The sequence below is a fragment of the Vespa crabro genome, chromosome 5 (assembly GCF_910589235.1).
Source record: "Vespa crabro chromosome 5, iyVesCrab1.2, whole genome shotgun sequence".
Taxonomy (NCBI): domain Eukaryota; kingdom Metazoa; phylum Arthropoda; class Insecta; order Hymenoptera; family Vespidae; genus Vespa; species Vespa crabro.
In genome coordinates this window covers 8802116-8829615 of record NC_060959.1, presented here as the reverse complement: position 1 = coordinate 8829615, position 27500 = coordinate 8802116, and the positions used below count along the sequence as shown (strand labels likewise).

General features: G+C 36.7%; 1 protein-coding gene across 18 annotated transcripts in view; it reads left to right on the top strand.

Annotated features, from left to right (window-relative positions):
* LOC124424309 (forkhead box protein P1) overlaps positions 1-27500 on the top strand; it is a 292117-nt gene that overhangs the window by 253131 nt on the left and 11486 nt on the right. For 8 of the 18 annotated variants that reach the window (XR_006942285.1, XM_046963166.1, XM_046963164.1 and 5 more), the window contains exons 4-14: positions 13832-14269; positions 14400-14627; positions 14697-14756; positions 16176-16425; positions 17406-17507; positions 17787-17961; positions 19847-20063; positions 21503-21809; positions 22289-22357; positions 24322-24398; positions 24791-24892. Coding sequence is in view for 17 of the 18 variants with exons in the window: in XM_046963166.1 (XP_046819122.1) it covers positions 13832-14269; positions 14400-14627; positions 14697-14756; positions 16176-16425; positions 17406-17507; positions 17787-17961; positions 19847-20063; positions 21503-21809; positions 22289-22357; positions 24322-24398; positions 24791-24892 (2025 nt within the window). In the remaining variant the exon portion in view is untranslated. Of the gene's footprint in view, positions 1-13831; positions 14270-14399; positions 14628-14696; positions 14757-16175; positions 16426-17405; positions 17508-17786; positions 17962-19846; positions 20064-21502; positions 21810-22288; positions 22358-23236; positions 23282-24321; positions 24399-24790; positions 24893-27500 lie in introns of all 18 variants that reach the window. The other 10 variants (XM_046963176.1, XM_046963175.1, XM_046963168.1 and 7 more) reach the window with 8 other exon arrangements.

Sequence of the window (27500 nt, the reverse complement as noted above, 5' to 3'; positions counted from 1 at the left end):
AGGAAGAGGAAGAAGAAGAAGGAGAAGAAGTAGAAGTAGAAGAAGAAAAGGAGGAAGAAGGAGGGGAGGGAGGGAGATTTGAGACCATGATATATATATATATATATATATATATACACATATATACCGATAGAGAGGAATAATGTTTATAACGCCTCGTTTCGACGGAATTCAGAATTTGTTTCTTTATCGGCCATAATTTTCCGGAATCTACGCGAGAATAGGTTGCCCTGGGTGGTAGTGGTGGTACCCTCTACATGTTTCAATAATAATGGATACGTCGATGTTTTTGGGGATGCAACCCCTTCGTTTTGTATTGAAAAGCGGCCACGTTTCGTCGCGACTAACCCCTTACTCACCCCATTTCTTACATGGAACTCGCAAGAGTTCGCCGACTCTAAAATTTTATCCGAACTGTTTCCAAAAGGAGATATGTAACTATTATATATATATATATATATATATATATATATATATATATATACGCGTATGTATGTGTATGAACGTACATACGTATGTATTCATCTATATTTCGCGAGGTGACGGAGATCTTCGAACGTCTCGGTGATTTAGAAAACAAAATTTCCATAGGAATGTCCTCTGCGTTTTCTTCTTCTTCTTCTTCTTTTTCTTCCTTTTTTTCTTTTCTATTTGGATCACGTTAAAGGAATAATACTAAAAAGACGACAGAAAGAGAAAAACAAAAAAAAAAAAAAAAGAAAAAGGGAGGGGAACGAATGAAATCGGAATTCGAATCATCCGAAATTAGATTCGACGTAAAAAAAAAAAAAAAAAAAAAAAAAAAAAATGTGAAATAAATTAAGATCAGAGCTTCGTTAAAGCGAGAAAGAAATGATTAGTTTTAAATAAAATTTCGGGATTAATCGGGAAGCGTGAAAAGAAAAAAATATTTTCAAAGCTACGAGAATAGGTCGTGAAGTTATGTTAAATGTAATCTTTCCAATGGCATCAATGTCTTTCGATTAAAATTCGTCTGTTAATCGAATTTATATTAATACGTTTTTGTTAGAATTATTAATACGAAGGAACGAAATTTCTTTCTTTTTTTTTTTTTTTCTTTTTTTTTTTTTTTTTGATTTTATCAGCGACGAAAATGAGAAGGAAATTGCAATGTCTTTACTTCTTTGGTCTATACTTCTTCGTTTTGTACGAAATAAAAATAGATAGAGAGAGAGAGAGAGAGAGAGAGAGAGAGAGAGAGAGAGAGAGAGAGTGAGAAAGAGAGGGAGAAGAAGTTAAAATAAGAAAGAGAGAGAAAGAGAGAAAACGAGGGGTCGAGTGTCACGCGAAATAAGAGGCATACACGCGGGCGCATTATGTGAAAAATATGGTAATAATATTGCCGGGCCAAGCAAAACAGCCTTACCCGCCCGCCCCTCCCCTCTCTTTCTCTGCCCCCTTTAGCACGTGAAATATGCGAGATCGCTTCAAGAAACCCTCTTGCTTCTCTACGCCGCGCGTAAGGGGTTGCATCATAGCTTTTTCTTCTCTTTTCCGGATAGCCCGAGCGTACGTAAGTGCGAGAAAGAAGGAAAGAACGTTTTACCCCTCGAGCGCGTTCCGCGTTTACTCCTTTTCTCTTTTTAAAGCACCTCATCTGCCGCGCTCTAACGCTCGATCTTAAAAGCGCGCTTCTCTGGATTCCGCCGTCGCTACCGTCGTCTTCGTCGTCGTCTTCGTTGTCGTCGTCATCGTCGTCGTCGTCGTCGTCGTCGTCGTCGTCGTCGTCGTCGTCGACTGAATACAAATGCGAGACCTTACGTATGGAAGAAAGAACGAGGGACTGAATGCGATTCGCCTCGAATTAGCCAAAAGTAAGGCTAGTATTTTCTTTCTCTTGTTTTTTCTTTTCTTTTTTTTTTTTTTTTTTTTTTTTTTTTTTTTTTTTTTTTTTTGTACAAACGTAAGTAAATGCATTATTGTATAGAGACGATTTTCGATACGATTAAAATTTTATCTATAGTGTCATATAAAAAAAAAAAAAAAAGAAAAAGTAAAAAAAATTTACGACACGAACAGTCGTATTTCTTTCTATCTGAATAAAATAACACAAGCTGGATGAAAAGTAAATCTTTTTTTTTTTTTCTTTTTTTTGCCATAAAATTAAACTAATACCATATTATTATTGTTATTATTCTTATTATTATTCTTATTGATGTTATTATTATTGGTTAAAACATCACGTACCGTACGCGTTGTAATGCAATATTTATAAAGCGAAATGTAAGTTTTTTTCCTTTTCTTTTTCTTTCTTTTTCCTCCTTTCTTTTCTTTTTATTATCACATGGATCAAGTTAAGATTCGATTTTGAAGCGAGATCGACAGTTCCTTTCGTACTTTTCCAAACCACTTGGAGTTTTCTTTCGAGAAATTAATGCCTCTTCCTTAGATCCTCCTCTCTATGGTACGCGTTGTAACCGAACTGAAGATAAAACGATTACCGTCTTTAATATTCATATCGTTCGCGGCGTCTTGAATATTAAGGAACTTGGAGAGAGAGAGAGAGAGAGAGAGAGAGACTCGAGAGGAAAACTCGTAAGAGGCGTAAAGCAAAGAGATCCTTTGAGTGTATCTATATCGAATGACAACGACGACGTAGATCTTTAGCGATGTTCTTTTAAGTCAAGAAACACCGAGATTTTTTTTCTATTTTCTTTCCTCCTTCATTTTTAATTTTTTTTTTCTCACTTTCCTTTTTTCTTTTTTCCCATCCTCGGACCTTCACGAGGTCCATTGTCTTGGCTTTCATTAGCGGAACATCCGGCGTTCTTCCTGCCGTCATTTAAATTCGTCTTACACTCTTCTCAATATTCTCGCACCCTCTCTCCTTCTCTCTCTCTATCTCTCTATCTCTCTATCTCTCTCTCTCTCTCTCTCTCTCTCTCTCTCTCTCTCTCTCTCTCTCTTTCGCTTGTAATTCCTGAGCTTCGAACAAGCTGGCATTTTTCTCACCCCTTTACCCGAGGCATACCTCGCTTCTCCCCACTATTCTCCTCTCGTCGAGTAGAACCCCCCTACCCTTCAATGCCGGACGTGAAAAATATTGGATAATTTTCCGAGTCAGAAAATCCGCTGTTGCCCGACTTAATTGTATCATCAAGAAACTCTCCTCGGCTCTTATTCGGGCCGTAGAGACGACGGGGGTGGAAGAGAGAGAGAGAGAGAAAGAGAGAGAGAGAGAGAGGGAAAGAGGGGCTTAGGTAATACCGTACAATTTTTAACCGCAATCTCATCCGATATTCCGCTGGCGTACGGCTCGAAATTCAAAACCACTCTGGCACAAGAGGTAGAGGAGAGAAAAAAAGGGAGGAGAGATAGAAAAGGATGTCGTAGTATGTAGGCATAACCGTGACGACAACTTTGTACACTTTGGTAGGTACGTGAAAAAATCGTAAGTGGAAAGACGAAAGAAAAAGCGAGAAAGAGAGAAAGAGAGAGAGAGAGAGAGAGAGAGAGAGAGAGAGAGAGGGAATGGGGTTGCGACGCATTCGATGGTGTCCGACGAGTCTCACCCCTTATATTTTCCATGGGTCCTGGGGTGCTTGCCGGAAGTGAGCAGGAGCGAAGGAATGCAAAAGCAAAGTAGTGGAAAACCGAATGGATGATAGGAGGGAAAGGGATCGAAAAAGAGAGAGAAAGAGAGAGAGAGAGAGAGAGAGAGAGATATCTCTCCGACGTCGGCCTGACGGACTCTCTCTCGTTTGTGCAAACAAACCAAAATGGACTGCGAATAAATATGCGTCTACGAGCAAAAGCGAACGCCCGTATGCTTGGTCATGATCCGTCCATGTACGAATAGGGGGACGTAAAGAGAGAGAGAGAGAAGGAGAGAGAGAGAGAGAGAGAGAGAGAATGAGAAGGATAGACAGAGACAGTCGCATACCGTTAGGTGTGGCCAAGGGGGTAGAGTACGTAGGGGATTTAGGGACCTTTAATGGAGCTCATCCGGCCGCGACTACCAGAAAAGGAGTTCGCCAGTTTCCATTATTCACTGCCCTCCCTCTTTTGCCCGATCGTCTGTGTCTTCTCGATCCTCTATATCTGTCTTCTTCATTTCTCTTTTTTTTTTTTTTTGGTCTTTTTAGAGAAGAAAAAAAAAAGAAAAAGAAAGAATATAAGAAAACAGAATAGCTAGAAAAGAGGATAGTCTTTTTTCTTACTGTTATCTATTTGCTTTGTATTTATTTTTTCTATCTTTCTTTCTTTCTTTCTTTCTTTCTTTCCTTCTTGCCTTATCTCTCGTTTAAACTTCACGTCTATTAATCATTTTTTATGAGTAAATTGCTGAAACTTAAGTACGTATGATTGGACGGCTTACTTTTAAGTTGTTGATTTAATTCTATCTTATATCCAAAGTTCGTATAATACGTATGATGAAGTGTGGTTTTTAAAAGGACGAAACTCATCTATTAGAATTGTTTTACTTTTTGCGTTCAATGTATTCTCCATCTGATCGATGTAATTGTTAACGATCGATTTATCTATCGATCATTATTTATCTTCTTCTTCTTTTCTTTTTTTTCTTTTTTCCTTCCTTCTTATGTACTAACTAACTTATTATCATTCTTTATTTTCGGGAAGAATTCTTTCTGACCAATCAATTGTTCTGACCATGCCTCAGTTACCTTCCTGTTTCCCTGCCTGCCTGCCTGCCTGCCTGCCTGCCTGCCTACCTAACTGCTTGCCTTCTCTCGTCTCGAGTTTTACACTGGAGTCTCGCGTTTTTCCCTTCATTTCTTTATCAAGGAAGCCGCAAAATCCACCGGCCGGAAAGTCAGCACCGAAGAAAGATCCGTTCATAATTCAAACGGCTACTAATTGATACTGAATAATTAATCGTGAATGAAAGTAAAACGTGCACTCCTTCTCCTCCTTTTTCTACTCTAACATCTCCTCCTTTTCTCTTCTCCCCGTCATTCCATCTTCTCGTATTTTCCACGAGGCAAAATACTCGTACGATACAACGTCATCGTAACGTGTATATCACCTTAACTTGTTTGAAATAAATATTAATATTTATCTCGGCACGTGCTTGTATAAGATAACAATTTTTTCTCTTTATTTCTTTCTTTTTTTCTTCCTACCTTCTTTTTATTTTTTATTTTTTTTATTTTTTTTTTTTTTTTCTTTTCTTTTCAATAAGGAAGAGATCATTTCACTGACATACAACGTCATCGAGAGAGAATCCTTTTAGCCGGCAACCCTACGTTATATTTCAAAGAGAAGAAGATACTCATGATCAGCAGTGAGAAAACAGATTCGGCAGGTCCAATTAATTTTCCAGTCGGATACCGGTGGTTCTTAATAACAGTAGACGAGGTTAACGGAAGGAAAAGGAAAAACTGAAGGAGGTGGAGTTGGAGGTGGAGAGGGAGGGTAAAGAGATAGAGGAGGAGAAGAAGGAGTAAGAAACGAAGGAAAGAATAGCGAGTTCTCTCCTCGCTTGGGGTTTCGAGTTGGGCGCCGATGTGCTCGTTGTGCTACTACTGCCAGGAGAAAAGGAAGAGCTGACTAAGCCAAAACCACCCTGCCACGTGCACTACCCTCAAAAGTCTCAGAGGGTGGAAAAGATTGGGCTGGCCTGCCGCTGCTGCTACTGCTGCTGCTGCTGCTTCTGCTGCTGCTGCTGGAGGTGGTCCTCCAATGGTTACCGCCAAGTAGATGTAATTTTTCCGTTGTTTGATTTTCATTAACGACTACAGTGGCCGACCACCGGTGCTTTGCAACGTGGCCTTCTTTCTTCTCTCTCTCTCTCTCTCTCTCTCTCTCTCTCTCTCTTTTTCTTTTTTTTTCTTTAATCATCATCTCTTTTCCTTACTCGACTCAAAAGAAAGCCCAAGAAACAAGTAAGTTACTAACCTCCAAACAGATATGTCTTTTATTATTCAATTTCTCTCAAGTGAAAAAAAGTTCCATCTTATCGAACAATGAAAATCTTCAGAACAAACAAGATAAAAATATTATCTAAATCAAACTTCTCTATCTCTATCTCTCTCTCTCTCTCTCTCTCTCTCTCTCTCTCTCTCTCTCTTTCTTTCTCTTAACGAATCGAGATTCTGAAAGTAAAAGAATAGATGGAATGATATGAGAAACACTGTCCGATGTCATACTATGCAGATCCTTTGCATTTCACGTTCTTCTTGTATCGAGATCAACGACGTATCTATATATGCGCGTATCTACGTATATGTGTATACGTGTACGTGTTCGTACATGTATCGCAGATTCGCTCGCGCTCTCGCCGAAATCAGCGAACCGGTGGATGTAAGCAAACCCGCAGAATACCGAAATTACTCTCTCCGATGCACCCTCTATTCCGGTTCCTCTGTTATCCGTTCTCGTTCTCACCCTCCTTCCGATCCCTTCTCCTCTCTCTCTCTCTCTCTCTCTCTCTCTCTTTCATTCACTCATTCACTTACTCTCTTCCTCTCTTTCCGTTTCTGCTTTCTCTTCCCTTCGATACTCTGGACACCCCCAACCTTCTGTATCTCGCCTACCCAGCTGCGACAATCCCACCTTTATGCGTTAATTCTTGTACATACAGACGGCGAATATCTAGAGTAAGGGGGTGGGGGATGACGCGGAGAAAAAGAGAACACATCGCAGGCAACGTTTATCTTGCATAATTCCGTCGAACTGTGTGTCTCTCTATCCTCTCGTCTTTGGATATCCCATTGTCTCTCGCATTGATATTTCGATATTATTTTTTAATAATTCGGATATTTCATGATACGACCGAAAATTTATAGATATTTCGATGGGACGTACAAGAATCAGCGACGTGTGCGCTTATTGTATTTAAAAAAGAAACAAAAATTATACTTATTTTCTCTTTTCTTTTTTCTTTTTTTCTTCTTTTCTTTTTCTTCTTTTTCCCCCCTTATTATTATTATTATTATTACTGTTGTTATTATTATTATTATTATTATTATTATTATTATTATTATTATTATTATTATTATTATTATTATTATTATTATTATTATTCGATCAACCTGTCGGATCTAAAAACTTATTGTAATAATCTCGTTGGATTTATTTTTAGCACGTAAATACGATTGGATTATGAATACACGTTTGTTCCATGGACAGTTTCGACGTCCATCTTTGCCTTCCAAAAAAAAAAAAAAAAGAAAAAAAAGTAAAAGAAGAAAAAAGAAAAGAGAAAGAAAGATCGAAAAATCTAAGGATACGCGAATACGTGAATTTTCGAAAAAAAAAAAAAAAAAAGGAATTGTACGTTGTAGGGTAAAAGAAAGGCGACTAATTTTTTTCGGCGACTTGATAATGGCAAGTCTCGTTATCCTACAGGCGGCCAGAGTCGGAAAGAATAAAGAATCGAAGGGAATGCGATTGGGAGCTGATTGAAAAGGACAATGGCCCCGTTGTGCGTCGACGAGACGATCGGAAACGTTCGGTGAAAAAAAGGACGAGGTGTGCGAGAAAGATAGAGAAAATGTGCGAGAGAGAGAAAGAGAGAGGGATCAGAGACGCCTTCGTTGGTCGAATGATTGAGCGACGTCGACGTGGGGTTGAAAATGACCGGTTTGGAAAGGGTCCGTTGAAAATCTCCAAGTATTTCGGACGAAACGAAACGTCCGCGCTTGAATATCAACGAATCATACTAATTGATACCCTATCGAGTACGACGACGTTCCTGATTCTCTCGCTTTCTCTCTCTCTCTCTCTCTCTCTCTCTCTTTCTCTTTCTATCTTTCTCCTTCTTTCTATGATTCTCTTGTTCTCTCTCTCTCTCTCTCTCTCTCTCTCTCTCTCTCTCTCTCTTTCTCCCTTTTGTACATCGTCGATTGAGAAGCCAGACCAGGCGAATGGTGTTCGTCGAGGTCACCGATTGTGTGGAATCGCTTGTCTCTCTTCGAACGGTCGCCCATGGTCGTCGGGCTAAAATAAATGAGAGACGACGAGAAAAAGAGAGAGAGAGAGAGAGAGAGAGAGAGAAGAGTCCAAAAAGGAAGAAGGCGAACGACGTCGGATGAGTTTGAGTTTTTGAGAGGCTGACGAACCAATCACGGGACCATCTATAATGTACACAGTACGTTAACGATGGAGACCAGAGACACACCGGCCGTATGCCATCGGACCTCTAGCCATTTTCCAAATATCCGAGCCGAATACTCTTCCTCCACCTCCACCTCTTTCTCTTCTTTCTCCACCTCCAACTCTACTTTCTCTTCCTCTTTCTCCTCTATTCTCCTAGCAGGTCCCAGGAAACCTACCTCCGAACCTTTTCTCCTAGTGAGTGAAACAGTTCGACGGACCATCGATAGGAAAACGTCCGTGGAATCGTTAATTCCTCTCAATATTACAACTCTCATTGATGGACACGATGCGTTCAGTTCTTCGTATTTTTTTTTTTTTGTCTAAAGATAGACAAAGAGAGAAAGAGAAAGAGAGGGAGAAGGGAAGAGAGAGAGAGAGAGAAAGAGAAAGAGGAAGAGTATCAGAGTGCATCATTCATGACGGCGCATCTATTTTCTCGATTACGAATCGAAAGTTCGGATTATAACGATACGTTGTTATAATCCGTATGTTATTTTAAAGATACCATAGCGTGAATGAATGACGAAGGGATGTCCCTAACGATAATTCGTATTCCGAGGGGTCAAATGTCGGATTTTCAAACACACGTACGAAAATGTTGTCTCTCTCTCTCTCTCTCTCTCTTTTCTTTCTCTCTCTGTCTTTCTCTCTCACTTTCTGTCTCCCTCTCTCTTTCTCTGTCTGTCTCTCTCTGTCTCTCTCTCTCTCTCTCTCTCTGTCTTTTCAAACAGAGGAATAAAAGCTGATTATGCGAGCGCATGGCAGCCCTTCGTGCGATTTAGTATTAAAATATTATGACAAACGTCAACAAGAGGCTGCCGCGAACTAGAGGCATCTCTGATTGGCTCGCGAAAGCGTGAATATGAAACGAGACAGACGGAGAACTCGACTTGCCAAAATCCTTGTTTTCCGCTCCGTCTCATTTACGTGTCTCGCGTTTCTTCGAGTCGTTTGCTGCCAAGAAAAAAATCATATATATATATATATATATATATATATAGAGAGAGAGAGAGAGAGAGAGAGAGAGAGAGAAAATGGTATCGAGTTCCATCGATATTTGAAACGATAAATTTTTTCTCTTTTCTTCGTAATAATCAGGCACATCAACTTTTCATTTTGACAAGTTTTTAATTTAATCCCTATTCATATCGAAAGAATTTTTCAATTTTTTTTCTTTTATTTCTTCTTTTTTTCCTTTCTTCTTCTTCTTCTTCTTCTTCTTCTTCTTCTTCTTCTTCTTCTTCTTTTACTTATATATCGAAGAGTTTATTTTAACGATATTATTCCGCGTTAAAATTTGAATAAGGGAACGAAGGGAGATCCCGCGCGTAAATATCGAACGAAATCCGAAATGGCCGCTTTGATTGGTAACGATGTTGACACGGAGTATAAAAAGTGTGCTGAGTAAACGTTCCCAATCTGTATACTCGCAACGCGTTTAAAATCTAACGATATCCATATTCCACTCTATACCAGGCAGAACATCGTGGAGACTGCGTGGAAGGAGGAAGAGAGGAGGAGGGATCGTTCCGATTAAAAGAAAAAAAAAAAAAAAAGAAAAAAAAGAAAAAAAAAAGGAAGAAGAAAAATAAACAGAGAAAAAAAAGAAAGAAAAAAAGATAAAAAAAAGAGAGAGAGAGAGAGAGAGAGAGAAAGAAAAAACATTTCAAACGAAATCACGAGATATTTGTTATCGATCGTCGGCCAATGCTAAATACAAAATTGCTTTTCGATTCGTTTTAACGAATCGAAGCGATTAATTTACTTAACGCATATACATAACATAACATATATATATATATATATATATATATATATATATATATATATATATATGTACATGCGTGTATACATGCAAGAATTCATATCAATACATATCAATGTAAATAACAACAGTAAATTTAAAATTGATAAAATTGGACGATTTCTTTCTTTCTTTTTTTTATTTATTTATTTGTTTATTTTTTTTTTTCTTTTATTTACGTACGTACATTCATATGCGCGTACTCAATTTGATGATATTTTCATCAAATATTCTCTAAATATATTTCTATATATATATATATATATTTTTTTTTTTTCTTTACAACGATATCGTTCGAATCATCGTCTGTGAAACGATAACGTTTCTCGTTGGCTCGATTGAGTGGTATATACGTAGATATTATAGTATGCACATAGATACGTACATACATGCATACATCGTTACGATCATACAAACTCGCGTTTCCTTCCACATCGACGACTCATCGAAGTCACGTAACAAACAAGCATTGTGGATTACATCAAACGACAAGCATACATTCTCTTTCGCATATACTCTGGCCCTTGGAAAATATTGAGGCAAGCATTAACTTACTCTCGATCCCTAGAGTCTTCCTTCGAGGATTATTATTCACCCGATAATAACGAAGAAACAATTGCTTTCCTCTGTCGAGAAAGAAAAAGTTATCCCTAGAGAGATAGATAGAGATAAAGAGAGAGAGAGAGAGAGAGAGAGAGAGAGAGAGAGAGAGAGAGATAGACGGATAGGTAGATAGATAGATAGATAGATAGAGAGAGAGAGAGAGAGAGAGAGAAATAAAGAGACAGATAAATACGAACACGTAAAGAAGAAATTCATATACACTTACGAACGGATCCTCGTTCATCTATAGAAATATCAAGAAGTAGTATCAAGAAGAAGAAGAAGAAGAAGAAAGTGAAAAGAGTAGAGACAGAAATAAATCCAAACAGTAAACAGAGCTTGGTTCGCTCTTGGGTAGCTTTGCGAAAATTCTAATATATAAAAGATATGAAGACGAGTTCGTACCCTCCGTCCCCTCCCCACTGCCCGCTCCCACTCCTCCCATACTCCCGCACCCCGATAACAGAGCCTAAGGAGGAAGTAGAAGAAGAAGAAGAAGAAAAAGAAGAAGAAGAAGAAGAAGAAGAAGCCTTCTTCGAGATTCAAATAAGCGCCGATACCAGGGAAAAGTAGTAAGGAAAGCGCAGTGGTTCGATGTCGTCGAGACGATGACGAGAGAAGGAAACAGTGGTGAGGTGAAAGGGAGGATCGAGGGGAATGGTGTGCAAGAGGGACAGCTACCCCCCATCCCCTCCACTACTACCTCATTCCATCGAAAGAAGGAATCTGAACAGCCAACAACAAACGCACCACCCCGACCTTTATTTAACCTTTTCTTAAAAGAGTCTTAGGAGTCCTTCTTATCTGTAGTCGATGGCCCTTCAACGTCGGCCCTTATACTTTCATTCTTCCGTACCCTTATATACATACATACATACATACATATATATATATATATATATATATATATATATATATTCTTCTTTTCCTTTGCCTTTGTCGTGTACACACATCGACAACCTACCTACTTACTGCCCGACCACCCCTTCCCTCCCCCTTCTACCATTCCACCTAGCCATCCCTTATTTTATATCAAACCCCCCACCACTACCACACTCCTTAAACCATCTTCTTCTTCGTAGTCATCGTTCTTGGACGACCCGTTCAACCCTTCGAAGCTTCGTTTTAGACATTTAACAATCTTCGTTTCGTTAAGAAACGGAGATGTTGAATATAAAGTTGGTTAAAAATGAGGTGGTTGGATGGGGTCAGGAGGGGGTCTCGACATCGTTCGTATTAATTAGCGAATTAAAGGATCGAGATATGCCGAGGAGGGTTAGCCACCAACGGCAGTAGCAGTAGTAACAGTAGCAGTAGCAGTAGCTGTAACAGTAGTAACTTAGGCAGAACCTAAAGTGGATTAAAAACTCGTGCCGATCGTTGCTTCTCATTCATTTCCTTGTGTAAACGCACTCTGCAAAGTCTTGTGATTTTAACGCTGAAAGAAGAAATAGACGAATGCGGCCGACTTCTTATTATTATATTTCTCATGACGATGCTGTTAAAAAGAAAAAGAGAGGAAAGTATGATAAGGGATGACAAAGAACACGATCAGTGCTTTAATTGTCAGTTGCTTAAATTGTAATTAAGAAGAAGAAGAAGAAGAAGAAGAAGAAGAAGAAGAAGAATAAGAGGATTTGATTTGATTTGATCAAACGCGAAACAAGATTTCACATACGATATGATTTCAATTTTGATATTTATATTCGAACTTGTTCTTCTTTGACGGCATGTTAAATATCATTCTCCTTAATCTACTTTCACGGCCAGCAACGTTCTAGATTTTCCTTGTAAGAGAAATATTAGGGTTGTTTTGATAACGCGAATAAAGTCAGAAAGCTCGAGGTAAAGCTCACTCGCAATACTCTCTCTCTCTCTGTCTGTATTTCTCTCTTTCTCTCTCTCTCTCTCTCTCTCTCTCTCTCTCTTTCTCTCTCTCTTATCGAAAGTTCCGCGAAAACGCGGAAGCATCTCGGTAGAAATACAAACTTGAATGAGAGAAGTCCAGTGCGAATACGTTGTTGCTGGCATAGACGCGTGGCTATAAGCGAATTCATATTTGCACATTCGTCCTATCTTTTCCTCGTTTCCTATGGTAGTAACTGATGATGGTTGATAGTAGTGGTACTGGACAATTGTGGTGGTTTCGTTTCAACGGCTTTTCTCGGATGATGTTCCTCAAAAAGCACTGTGCCAAGAGTAAAATCACTCGAGATGAGAACTACTTCGTTTTCCGTCCACTTTCCCATTCGAATTTATCTACGGAATTATCTTCGAAGCTGTACGTTTTGCATTTGGTACTCGAAGAGAACGTTTGCACGCTCTAACACACAAGCATATAGACACACCGATACACTTATACGAAGAATCGAGAACACCGAGCGCCCTTTTCTTTTGTTTTCCTTTGGTACCAGCTCCTCGGTCCAGCATTTTCTTTTTTCTCAACTTCGGCAGACTTGGGAGTGCAGAAGCGCTACGCGCTGACGCTCCTGACTAAACACTGATAACGCACGACCGGGGAATTTCTTTGCATGTTATAAACATACGTAATCGTACACAAATAAGATTAGCATAGGACTCGACGTAGCGTGCTTGGATTTGCGTGAGAGTCATGTGGTTCCCCCCTCTCTTTTTTTACTGTTTTTCTCTTTCTTTCTTTTTCTCATCCCCACTCTGACCCATACCCCCTATGCCAACCCATCCCTCACTATTTCATCTTCTACGAAGTTAAAGAGGAGACAATAGTTTCGTGGGCGAAAGCCCCTTTGAAATTTCTCTACGTATAATCAGCAGATCCGTTCAATGTTTTTCTCGTTTTCTTTTATTTATATCATAAAAAGGAAAAAGAATTGTTCTCCTAGATTTCAGGAGATTGGGGGGGGGGGTGAGGGGAAGGCTTTAAGTTTAGTTATCGATTACGAAGGAAATACTCAAGTTAAGGTCGATTCGATGGATAGTCTATTTAACGCTGTACCAAAAGCACTTAACCACGAAGGCCATTAGATAAGATCAATATTGTCCAAAATACGTATGGAAATCAGACTAAAGTGTATTAAATGACATTTATATCATGAATATTCCAAGCTTGAAGTGTAACACACGTTTTATAATTATCCTTCAAGAATCCCGACGGTAATCATTGCCCTTTTATCTATCAATTTGTCTTAATACAAATAATAGAATATTGTTGATAAAATGATGAGATATATTTATATCGCACGATTATTTTGAATACGCGAAAGCCAATAGATCTTTATAGTTTTCCCTTTTCGTATCTTCCCTTCGTGAAGAAGCTCGTAACCGACTTTGATCGAGCTCCCGATCTCCATTTTCGTATTGCAGGCTACTTCGCTATTTGCAGCGCTGAAGCAGCAACAACAGTCGCGCGAAAACGTATCGTCGTCGCGGGATCGCGAGAGCCGTGCCGAAAGAGAACGTCACTCGATACGTGCTAACCGAGACGGAATAGGAAGGAGTGGCGTTTCCGAAGCCACAGGTGGTAGCATTGTCGAACAACAGCAACAACATCAATCACAATCTCAACAACAGTTACAACAACAACAACAACAACAACAACAACAGCAACACCAACAGCAGCAGCAGCAACAGCAGCAGGAACTTACCATCGAGTACCAAAGCAATGGGAAGCTCAGTCCTGCTGGACGCACAGTGACAGCAGCACCCATGACCCAGCAAAAGCAGCCCATCATCGCGCAACAATCGCAACAACCGAGCTCGGGTGCACCTGGTCTTCAGCCCAGCCCTCATCAGAGTCCACAGGTACATATATGTATATATATATATATACTATATATATATATAGGTTTTAATTCTCATTTTATTTTTAATTTTTTAATTCGACGCAATTGTATTTAATTTATCTATCATTGTATGTATTTATCGTAAACAGGCCCCTCAACGGGGATCACCGCCGAATCCTTCGCAGGGCCCACCGCCCGGAGGGCCTCCAGGTGCTCCACCGTCACAGAATCCTTCTCAGATGATGCTCAGCCCGGCGAGCGGCCTCCACCAAATGCAACAATTGTTGCAACAACACATTCTCAGTCCTGGACAACTGCAGTCCTTCCTGCAGCAACATCCCCTTTATCTCCAGCAGCAACAGCAACAACATCATCAGGTATATATCGTCGTTTACGTTCGAGAATATCATTGAAAAATATATATTATTAATCCTTTTTATTCGCAGGATTCCACGTCTGATCATGCGCCCAATCAAGAACGCTTTGGCTATTTCTCGTTAAAAAGCGTAAGGATTTATCGTTGATATTATACCTAGAGAAAGTACGTCCCCTTTAGAAAGAACAAACAGTCGCCATTAGTTATCGAACATTTTCACTGGCAAAAGCAATTTTCTCTACTTCCAACGATCGTTTATATTTTTAATTAGAAAATCCAATTATCTAGAGTACATTTTTCTTTTGTCTCTTGAAACGTTGTAAACAATATTCAAGCGATTCCGGAATAATGCATTATTTCTCTCGGCTTACTTACCAACGTTTACTCGTATCCTGCAAAGTTCAGCTTTATTAGAATCCGATCAAATTTATTCGCCGACGAAATTCTCGACGAAGCTATCTCGACGGAAGTTAACGCGTTTCACCGGTTGCGCGTTGATCTAGAAGCCTTCACTGAATTTGGATGCGATCGAAGAACGGCTTCGTCGGGGAAGTTGGCTCGCTTCACGGAGAGAGGGTTGATACTCGGTCTGTGCAAACAACCAGTCCCTTCCATATCGTTGCGATAACAATACGCATAGTATAAACCGTTCTCAGGAGCCCACCTATAACGGCATCCTAACGTTATCATATCACTCACGAGTCGGCCAACAACGCGATATCACATTTTTTCTTTTCTTTTTTTTTCTTTTTTCTTTTATTTATTTTTTTTTTTTGCTTCTCTTTTCTTTTTCTTTTTCTCCATTAATTCAATACCAGAGAAGAACTTATGTACGAAAATATATCTATATACGAGAATAATGAGTGAGAGAGAGAGAGAGAGAGAGAGAGAGAAAAAAAAAGTAAAAAGAAATCTTTTGTCGTATATGTCTCGAGAGGAATTACATGAAATGTTTTTACTCCTACTTATGGAAATGGTAAGCTGTCCCCATTGGCATAGAAATAATATGTCCACGTCCATTAATCGCGTGGCTCCTTATTTATAGTAATACGATAAAGGGCGTCTGCCGCGAAGTTTGTTTTAAAATATCCTCGAGGCGTAGGGAAGATCGGGAATGAAGTTGACTAAGGTAGGGAGTAGTAGTAAGGGGAGATAGAGAGGAGAGAAGGGAGGTGTTCCAAGGGCGAGGTAAGCAATTAAGCATCGCCATCAGCCGTTGTGTCTCGTTGTTTGTCTTCGAGGTACCCATCAACTGCCCTCTGTCTTCTTCTTCTTCTTCTTTTGCTTCTTCTTGCCTCCCTAGCGAATTATCTGAGACATCGTGATTTATTCATCAGCCATGGCGGACGATGCAAGACCCCTCCCCCGCTCGCTACCCATTTTTTTTTGCTCCTTGAAACCTTCTTCTTATACATCCTCGAGAGTTCTAACTAACTAATACTTGCTCGAAGGTAGAGACGAAATTCGTCGGGAACGTATATTCGTTTTTTTTTTTACGATACATATACACATATTTATCCATCATCTTCCCTTTCTACTTTTCTTTTAGCAGCAACATCAGCTCGCCGAACTCGGTAGGAAACAATTGGAACAGGCTATGCAACAATTGCAGGAACAGTTGCAATTGAATTTGATCCAACAGACACATCTACTACAGACCGCCGATAAGAAGAAGGCGTCCGGTCCGCTTCAACAGTTGGCACTTCAACAACAACAATTGGTACAACAGTTTCAGATAACGCAGAGACAATATCTATTGCAGCAGGGTCTTGGTCTTCAAGGTCACAATCCTTCCTCAGGTAGGAATATCAATGTAAATAAATATCATGTTTGATCGTTGAAATTAGACGAACCTTATTTCGTCTCGATTATTTTAAGAATTTATTTTAAAAATAAAAGGAAAGAAATTAAAAGAAAAAAAAAATATATATATATATATATAATCTATTTATCGATCAAGAAAGTAACGTGTTAAGGATGTTTCCCTTTTGATTTGAAGACAAGAACAAGCCCATCGTCACCACCTGCAACACCGAAAACTCTCCTTTACGTTCGATGCTATCCCAGAAAAGCACCCTCCGTAGGGATGCTATAGTTATCCTCCCTCCCTCCCTCCCTCTCTCTCTCTTTCTCTCTCTCTCTCTCTCTCTCTCACCCTTTCTCTTTCTCTCTCTTTCTCTTTCATACCTACCCTTCGGTCCCTTTTTCTCCTCTCATTCCCCTTTTCCATTCTTTTTACCCCGGGCTAAACTTTTCCACGTACAAGTGTTTCGGTTGCGGTCGATCTCGTTTGACTATGTTATTCTTTCTTACGCGACTGTATAAAGTATAGAAAGAGAAAAAGAGAGGGGAAAGAGAAAGGTAAAGGTAGAAGACTGGCTCGATAAGCAACAGTCAGAGGTCGCACGCTACTTTCCATTCGGAAATTCACGTGTGAAACAAACTTACCCTCCATTTCCTACATTCAAATCGATTCTTTTTCTCTGTTTATCTATTCATCTATAATTATGTACAATATATATATATATATATATATATATGTTCTTCTTACACTATTTCTTTTTTTTTTTTTTTAATTTATTTTTCATTATCAAATCTTAATATTCAAATATATTCTCACGTTATCATTATTAAATGTTGTCGTATTAAGAACATATAGAAAGAAAAAAGAAAAAAGAAAAAAAAAAAAGAAAAACAAAAGGAAGAAGAATGATGAAAAATACGTGCTAAGTTAATATCTCAAAGTCAGGAACTACTATGTGTACTTTGTAAACCGTAGGTCTCCAACCCGGAGAAGGTTTACCAACATGGAAGTCCGAAACGTCGGATGGTTCGGAATCTCATCAAAACTCCAGCGTCCCGAAATCTGGTGGATTGAACGGTAGAAAAATTATTTTCTTTTATTTCTTTTCTTTCTTCTTTTATTTTTCTTTATCTTCCCTTTTATTTTCTAATTCATATCCTTTCTCGTTACAAGTCTTTCTTTTTCCTTTTTTAAGTAAAACATTTTGTCCGACATTCGACGATTGTTTTGACAAAGCCATATGCATTTTTTTTTCTTCGTTTTTTTTCTTCTTTTTCTTCTTCTTCTTCTTCTTCTTTTTTCATGCTTATCATTATTTTACGTTATTGTACTATTTTCTCTCCTGGACTATCCCAGGACTTCTGAATTCGATAGTTTCGGGTCGGCGATCGGAAATGAACGGTACGACGCCGTTGGACGAAAAACCACTCGACGTTTCATGCAACGACAAGGCTCATCCCCTTTACGGTCACGGGGTTTGCAAATGGCCGGGCTGTGAAGTTATTTGCGAAGACTATCAAGCATTCCTTAAGTGAGTATTACGTTATTTCTTCGTTATCGAAAATAGCTCGAATAAATTTCGATCGTTCGATAATTTCGTCGACGTTTATAACATTTGAAGTACACAGGCATACAATTAATAATCAATTCCTTGTATTAATTGATTTTATGAAAAATAAAGAAGGGAAAAAAATAAAAGACGTGTACTTTAAATCGACTTTAAAATCGATTAAGATTTAGCTATTTCATTGACAATACCAACCAGCTTTATAATTGTCGGCAATTGATTAAATATTTTTATATTCTCCCTTAAGACTGTAATACTATAAAAAAAAAAAAAAAAAAAAAAAAAAAATTATTAAATATCAATAATATTTTATATGTAAGTAGTAGTATATATATATATATATATATATATAAAAAGAAAAAAGAAAGAACTTAGTTACGGGACAGAACATTAAAATATTCTCTGGACTTTCGTGAAGCTTAACATTTGAAAGCTTCGTCATAAGTTTGGTAAGTGAGGAGTGCTCGATGAAAAGAGAGATAGACAAAGAGAGAGAGAGAGAGAGAGAGAGAGAGAGAGAAAGAGAGAGAGAGAAAGAGAGAGAGAGAGAGTCGCTGAAGTCAGCGTATCTTTCTCATTGACAAGCCGCAGCTTCATCGTTGGAAGCTCGAAGTCACTCTCGAGAATCTTAGTAATCACGTAGCGGCTCGTCGGCGCGAGTCGAGACTCCCTCAAACAAGCCGTTACTTAAAAAAGGATGAAGAAGAAGAAGAAAGAGGAGAAGGAACGAGCGAGAGAGAGAGAGAGAGAGAGAAGGAAAAAAAAGAAAAACGCTAATTACCTTTGTCTCATTAATATTCAGGACATTCGACCGCATCGTTATGCCCCTCGGTCTAATCCCTTTGCGGCCCTTCCCCCCTTCCCTCCTCCTCCTCCTCCAAACCCCCTCCTCATCCCCCATCCCCCGCATTGCTACCTCCTCCTCTCTCTCTCTCTCTCTCTCTCTCTTTATTTCTTTCTCTCTTTCTCTCTCTCCCTCGTCTTGGACTCACTTCAAAACCAACTACCACCACCCAACCTTTCCTTCCTATCTTTTTTCTTCCTTTTTAACGTACAACGCGACTCCCACGCGTTTTCTTTGTTCCTCTGTCGAATTCTTCTTATTCTTCTTCTTCTTCTTCTTCTTCTTCTTCTTCTTTTTCTTCCTCTTTCTCTTTCTATTTCTCACCCTCGCTTCTTTTTTTGTCGATACAGCAACCATGTTTCTATCGTTCGTTCGTCGAAAAAAAAATTCTGAAATAGTAAATCTCATTTGGCAATTATCCTTTTCTTTTTATCTTTCTCTCTCTCTCTCTCTCCCTCTCTCTCTCTCTCTCTCTGTCTATCTGTCTGTCTGTCTCTTTAAAAATTGTTATCGTCGAAGTGAATTTCTCGACGATAAGAAAAACGTGGACGGTGATTTTTATCGATCGTCTTCACTTTGTTGTCACTTCACTTTAAAGTTTACTCGGTTATTTCATTCGAATGTATTTCTAAGCGATACAACGCATAGAGTGTAAAAATATTGTCAGTGTTTAAAAATCATATTAATTTTCTCGTGGAGAACTTTCACAAAAGGAAAAAAGAAGAAGAAAAAAATCAACGGCATTATTTGTCATCGTTGTCATTTTACTTAATAAAATATATTTTGTCGCAAATGTATAAATACAAAAGTAATTTATTAATTATTTTTAACGTTCATTTGAAAGTCAATAAATTCGAAGTAAAATAAATATTACTTTTGTTTTATTAAAATGAAACATCGCATTTAAGAAAGCTAAAAAGTAAATATTATTTTATTAAACGTCTACGCAAGTTGCAACGTGGAAGAATTACTTAACGTGAAAGTTATAAAGTAAACCGATCTAAGTTTGTTAAGGATGATACATCATAATCACAGGCACTTAAACACGGAGCACACGTTGGACGACAGATCGACGGCACAGGCGAGGGTACAAATGCAAGTGGTCTCGCAATTGGAGATACAGTTGCAGAAGGAACGGGATCGTCTCAATGCCATGATGCATCATTTGCATATGGCGAAACAAATGGCTTCCCCCGAACCACCAAAATCTTCCGAGTCTTCGGTAAGTTTATCGATCTTTTAATAATAATTCATATATAATTTTGTATATTGATTTTTTTTTTTTTTTTTTTTAGATAGATAATATATTTGCTCCACATTATAGATATCCACATATGTGATTACGTACAAATGAAAAATATAGTTATTAATGTTACGACAATGATCGATTTATTTTTTATGCCTTATTATTTTAAATTGCTATGGATTTTTCTTTTTTTTTTTAATTATTTTAAATTATCAATTGATGTTAGGCAAAAAAAGAAAAAAGAAGAACAAAAATCATTTGAGGTTTCCATATTGCGTATGCATTTAAATGAAAACAAAAAGAAAAAAGAATAAAGTAAAATAAAATAAAGATAAAGATAAAAGAAAAATATTAATAAATAATATCGATATGCTAATGATCTGTACTTAATATAAGAATATTTTGAAAAGGAATGGCGTTATATAGTAACGAGGGGTCTCGTTATCGCGTAAACTCTTCTCGCGGGACGAATACGAGACGTGGCTCGTAAAGTCGGATATTCACGACGGTTTCGGCGTCGTTTGTGAATTTTACGAGCGCTCCTTCTTCAACGAAGGCCACCGCAATGGCATGCTTACAACGACAACAACGCGAATTTCGAGAGATCGTTCGCGGTCGCCCACCTTCGTTTGCGTCTTGCTCTCCACGCTAATTTATACATAAAATCTTTATTAATTATTCAACGGGGACGCGTCGATTTTCTAACGTCTTAATTAAAATCTCTAACAAGTACGCGGTAACTGTAGAATGTCGATGTCGCATTAACTCGTCGCGATAACTCTCTCAAATCAAATGGTTAGTAGAGAAAGAGGAAAGAGGAATGAGTCTTAATCAATTTAACGATAAAATTTCCACCTCTTCGTTGATTATCAAAGTCACGTCAGCTATCGGAAAGATAGTAAGGATGATCAAAGGATTATAAAATATTACATACATAATTATATTCATAATTACAATTTATTCGCGTATCTAATAAAAGCAATGGAAAAAAAGAAAAAGAAGAAGAAGAAAATTCACATATTCGAGTTCTACATTGAAAGAGTGTTTCTGAGGGGCGGAAAGAAAATACCTATAGAAAAGTTTAATAAGAAGAAGAACAAGAAGAAGAAGAAAAAAAGAAAGAAAGAAACAGAGAGAGAGAGAGAGAGAGAGAGAGAGAGAGAGAGAGAAATTGGGGAATAATAAATTGAAATAAAGAAAGATACAAATTTTGAAGAAGTAAGATATATTCGTAATTACAATTTATCCATGTCAAATATAATTATTAATAAAAATGAAAAGATAGAAAAAGGGGAAGGAGAAAAGAGAGAAAGAGAAAATTGAGAAAGAAAATTGAGGAAGTAAAATGAAAATAAAAGAACTTGAGAAAGAAAGATAGGGAAACGTTGAACAAGGAATTCAATGATTGCTTTCAGACGGGCTCGAGTTTACCAAAGTTGAATCTGTCGACGGCACTGATGAGCCAGCCACCACCGAACTTTGGCGTGTCCCAGGTTTCGCCAGTTTCAATGTCGGCTCTAGTCTCGGCAGTGAGATCACCAGCGGGTGGACAATTACCACCGTCCGCTGGCGGCACGGCGATGCCACCGATACCGAACATGTCAAACATGTCGGGGATGCCACCGTTGCCGAACATGCCCGGAACTCCTGGGAGCATGCCGAGTATGGCTGGACCGATACGACGACGAATCAGTGACAAGTCGACCTTATCCTTAGCTGGAGGTAATATCCATTCCTTTTTTCTTTTTTTTTATATATATATATATATATAATTATAAATACATAAATACACACACACATATATATATATATAAAATTTCATATCGTTCTAATTTTTATAATTTTATATCGTTCGATAATTTATTTTTCTACGACGAAATAATATACGTATTTGTCGACGAATATAAGTCTTTCATTTCGAAAGGAGAAACTTCCGTTTTACCTGATCTAAAGTGCGATATATATATATATATATATATATATATATATTCATCGCTACCTGTTATATTAAACATTTTATTTTTAACGATCATATTGTATCTATATAAATAGAAAGAGAGAGAGAGAGAGAGAGAGAGAGAGAGAGAGAGAGTGGAAGAAATAGAGAAAGAAAAGAAATCTAATTTTATTGTTCTATTTCGTCACGAGAAAGGTAAAACGAAAGACTTATAAAAATTTAGAGATTTAAATACTATCCGTAGGGCTATATGAGGAGGGCACTGTAAGGCGCAGAGTAACCATCGATAGATCTGGAATAGATATTAACGAAGGTAATAATGATTAAGGGAATTAAACTCTCGGGATGATTTTACGAACTGTGAGATGTTTAATAATTTCCAATATGTATATTTATATACGTACATTTATATCAATCATATATCAGATTTTTCAACAAGTTTATATCTCTAATATCAATCAAATGCGAGATATACGTAGATAAAAAATTATTGTGAAAATCACGACGTGTCACGGTTCGTTGAAAATATTACGTTCACCCCGAGAGAGAAAGAGAGAGAGAGAGAGAGAGAGAGAGAGAGAGGGAGAGAGAAAAAAAAGAAAATATCCTCATAGCAGATGCTCTTTACGATCCTCTCTTGGTCTCGTGCCTCCTCCTATTGTGAGCTCTATCACACGCACAAACTGTTTCTTTGATCGTAGCAATAATATTCACAGCGTTATATAATATACATTTCTATATATATATATATATATCTATTTGTCTATCTATTTATCTATCTCTCTATATATACTATATATATATATATACATATACATGCAAACATATATGTATATATATATATATATATATATATAATATATATGAAACCTTGTTGGCGATATAGGGCAAGTGTATAGGTATAAGGGAGGCTAAAGAAATAAAAAAGAAGAAAAAAAAAAAAAAGAAAAAAAAGAAAAAAAAAAGAAGAAAAAAACAAACAAACAAACAAAAAAAAAAGAGAAAAAAGAAGATAAGTAGTACGACAAAACTATTAATTAATAATTTAACATTTCATTTGTTCTTGTTCTTGTTATTGTTCTTGTTATTCCATTTCCCGATACGAGCGATATTCGATAACCAGTTTTTTCTTATCGATACATTTTATTCTTTCCTTTTACTTTTTGTGCTGCCTGCCCTCCCCACCGTGTAGGGCTGCCCTACATGCTGGAGCGTGCTGGCCTTGACGTCCAACAAGGTACTGTCAACCTTCTCTCCACGCTCCCACGATGGCTTTTTTCTTTTTTTTTTTTCCTTCTTTTTTTTTTTTCTTTTCTATTTCACGAAACAAAAAAAAAAGTAAATGGAAAAGGATCTCTTTTCTCATTGAACGAATTTACGCTTCATCTTGCATGCCTTTCGTAAATAATGTTCTTTGTGTCGGGCATCGAACGTATGCATTTATAAAACTAATTGAAAGGATATTATTACACATTATATTTTTATCCGGAGAAAAATTCATAGACCTTGAATATAATCAGAACGTGTCCCTTCGTCCTATTCGACTGAAAAAGAAAAGGAAAAAGAAAAAAGAAAAAAATTATATCAATTCGCTTCGTATGCTCGACACAAAGAACTTAGCAGATCATATTTTGTGTTCCACTTTTTTTGTTCGCATAAAACTGTGTCTACTGGCTCTGCTAGTTTTCGAGAGAATTAAGAAGAAAGAAAGAAAAAGAAAAAAAAAAAATAAAGATAAAAAAAGAAAAGAAAAGAAAACAATACCTGCGCATATTCGTAAATGTTACTTTTCGCGGTATAAACTACTATTTGGTTATTGGTTTGCTGCAATGTGGTATATACTCCTGCTTTCTTTTTTTTTGCTTTATTCGTCAAAGTTGCAAAAAATTAAAAAAGAAAAAAAAAAAAACAATAAGTATCGTTTTTATTCATAAATCGAATACGTGATCCATCTTCATACGCGTTGACTTTCAACGTGAGAAAATTTTATTTCGGCATGTGATAAACGATAATTACCCTTACATATTGTTTCACGTCTTCGATAGATTAATTCGAATAATTAACGAGCTATTGATTATCCGACGATATTTTTAAGTGGAACAATAACCCCTGAGATAAAATCATGATTTAAATTCGTAGTATCTTAGAACCATTAGTCTCTTGCACACATTAAACGCATTTGCTCATCTCCACGTGACACACGCCAAAAATTTTCTTCCCTTTCATATAATCGATCGATCGAATTACCCTGGTATTAAATCTTAATTCTACTTTCAGAAATTCAACGAAATAGGGAATTCTACAAAAATGCCGACGTCAGACCACCGTTCACGTACGCATCCCTAATTCGACAGGTGAGTTATCGCGATCAATAATGTACATAGAATTATTTCTTCATTGATCTTTATATACCCCCCCCTCCGCCCCCCGCCCCAACACCTTTCTATCGTGAATTTTTATTCTCGTTAAATCGTATTAAACTCGTCACGATCTAACGTGTACTAGCAATTTTACTGTAAGAGATGTCAGAATGATTAACGAGTGTCATTTCCGAGCACGAATTTCTATCGGGACGGTGTCGCCCGTTTAATGACGATTTAAAAACCTTATTTCTAACGCTGAGAATCGTCTGAATATGCGAGTATACCCAAGGTAGTTCCAATTATATAATAATTAAATTAATTAATTTATTATCGAGACCATAATGACATGATATTTATCACGAACGATTCCTCTTTTCCTTTAGTCCATCATCGAATCGCCAGATAAACAACTGACGCTCAACGAAATTTATAACTGGTTCCAAAACACATTCTGCTACTTCCGGCGAAATGCAGCAACGTGGAAGGTATATCTTATATTTTTCATAGTATAATCGACGGAAATGATCGGAAGATCTGGGAGAGGGATCGCGGAGAGTAAAGGGAGGGAAAAAAGAAAAGAAAAAAAGAAAAAAGAAAAGACGAAAATAAAAAGAAAATAAGAAAAAAGAAAAAGAAATACGGGGGGGGGGGAGAAACAAAAAAGACGATAGGATAAAAAGAAACGAATCGAGGGAAGAATGAAAGAAGCGAGATCGATCTCGGGAATGTATAACATGATTTGAAAACTTCTGTTACAAGGGAACGTTTTATAGAGATTCAGCACAGCTGTTGAATTTTGTTCAAAATCCAAAAATTTGCATAAAATCTTTACGCTTTAAAATGCTTATTTGACGATACCATTTTTGATAAAATATATAAATATATATACATACATATATATATATATATATATATATATGTGTATATATATATATATATTTTTTTTTTTTCTTTTTAATTGCAATAGCTCGAGCTTCGAAGTAGTTGATAATATTGATGTATATTAAAAGAACGATTCAAAAAAGAGTTTTCATTTCATGATATTTATATCTATTTAATCATAAGATATATATATATATATATACACACACGCGATATTAGAAAAATAGAATTTCTCTCCCCAAGGAAAAGGATTCGACGTTGGATGCGCAGCGAACAATCATTATGCATTTTATACATAATCGAAACAAATAATTCAATTGAATGCACTCTTATCTTAAAAAGGGACGAGCTTTCATAATGTTATTACGTATACATATATATATATATATATATGTATATATATGTATATATATATATGTATATGTATATATATATATATATATATATACACACATATTTTAATCGACAGGTTAAAAGCGACGTGCCGAGCGGACGCGCTGGTAACGATAACAAGTGGAATACTACGACTCATTACGATTCTGCATTTTTTCTTTTTTTTTCTTTTTTTTTTTTATTTCTTTTTTATTTAATTATTTCCATTCGTTCAAATTTCAATCATTTAAAACTTACGATTCTTGAAATTCCTCGGAATCGTAATAATCGCGTAAATGTCCACCTGTTTTTGGATGAATCGAGTGTGCGCGCGCGCACGTATGCTTCTGCGTGTAAGAGTGAGCGTGATACTAACCCATCGACGTTTGCCATGACGCTTTTCGCCTCGCATGGTTATGTGTACACGGCGAATAAAGCCATAACAATTGAAAAAAAAAATAAATTATTTATATATATATATATATATATATATATATATATATATATATAAGCAAAAAGAAAAAGAAAAAAAAAAGAAAAAAAATAGAAAAGGAAAAAGAAGAAGAAGGAAAGGAAAGGAGAGAAAAGAAAGAAGAAAATAAATAGGGGAAAGAAAAACAAAAAAAAAATAAAAAAGAAAGAAAAATAAAAAGTAACAAAAAAAAAAATATATTAATAAAGAGCGCGACATATATTGAAAGATCTAAAATAGTATATGCATATAGCAGTGTAGCAGTTTTTCAGACAAGAAGAAGCAGCAGCAGCAGTAGCAGCTGTACAGTCGACGGATGCAGATACATACAGATAAATGCTGGCAATGATCATCGTGATTGAAAAAGGCGAATCACGAAAATATCCTTCAAATTTTGTTCGGCCCTGCGGCATGAATGATTGTTGTCGTTGACTATCCTTATATTTTCTTTTCACCTTTGAATCCCTTTAGATTTAGATTACTAGCTGTGCATTGACGATCAAAGGAATGCCGTGTCTCTTTTTCGACTAATAATCACCATATACTATTTTTCGTTGTGTATGATTTCTCTTTCTTTTTGTTTTTGTTCTTTTTTTTTTTTTTTTTGTTTTTTTTTCTTCGTTTTTTTTCTTCGTTTTTTTTTCTTTTGTTTTTTTTTTTTTTTTTTTCGTTTTTATATCTTAATCCATCTTCTTTCCAACCTATTATATCTCGCGAAGCCTAATTTTTGTTTCGTTTTCTTTTTCACGTTTTCTTTTTTTTTCTTTTCTTTTTTTAATAACATTCCTATACACCTCATTGTCATGTTAACATTATCATTTTTATCGTCGCACCGTTCACGTATCACATACACAATCACTACATCTAATCCGATCACATTTTATTTTCGATGAATTCCTTTCGCCTGGCTCGAAATATTTTAAATAGAAAAATAAAACGCGTACGGACACGAACGATTCCTTTTTCTTTTATTATTATTATTATTATTATTATTATTATTATTATTATTATTATTATTATTATTATAATTATTACTATTATTATTATTATTACTATTATTATTATTATTATTATTATTATTATTACTATTATTATTGTTATTGTTATTTACTATAATTATAACAATAATAAATATTATTAATTATTATTATTTATTCTTCTATAAAACGGGGTTGTCACCACACGCAAATCATCCTCTTTAGAGAGTATTTATTATTAGTCTCAGAAAATGCTTCATGCTGCCTAACGTGCATGCCGCTGCATATATATTTATATATAATTTATATATATAAATATATAATAAATATATATTTATATACATAAACAAACATACGTACATATACACCCAAACACATGCAAACTCATAC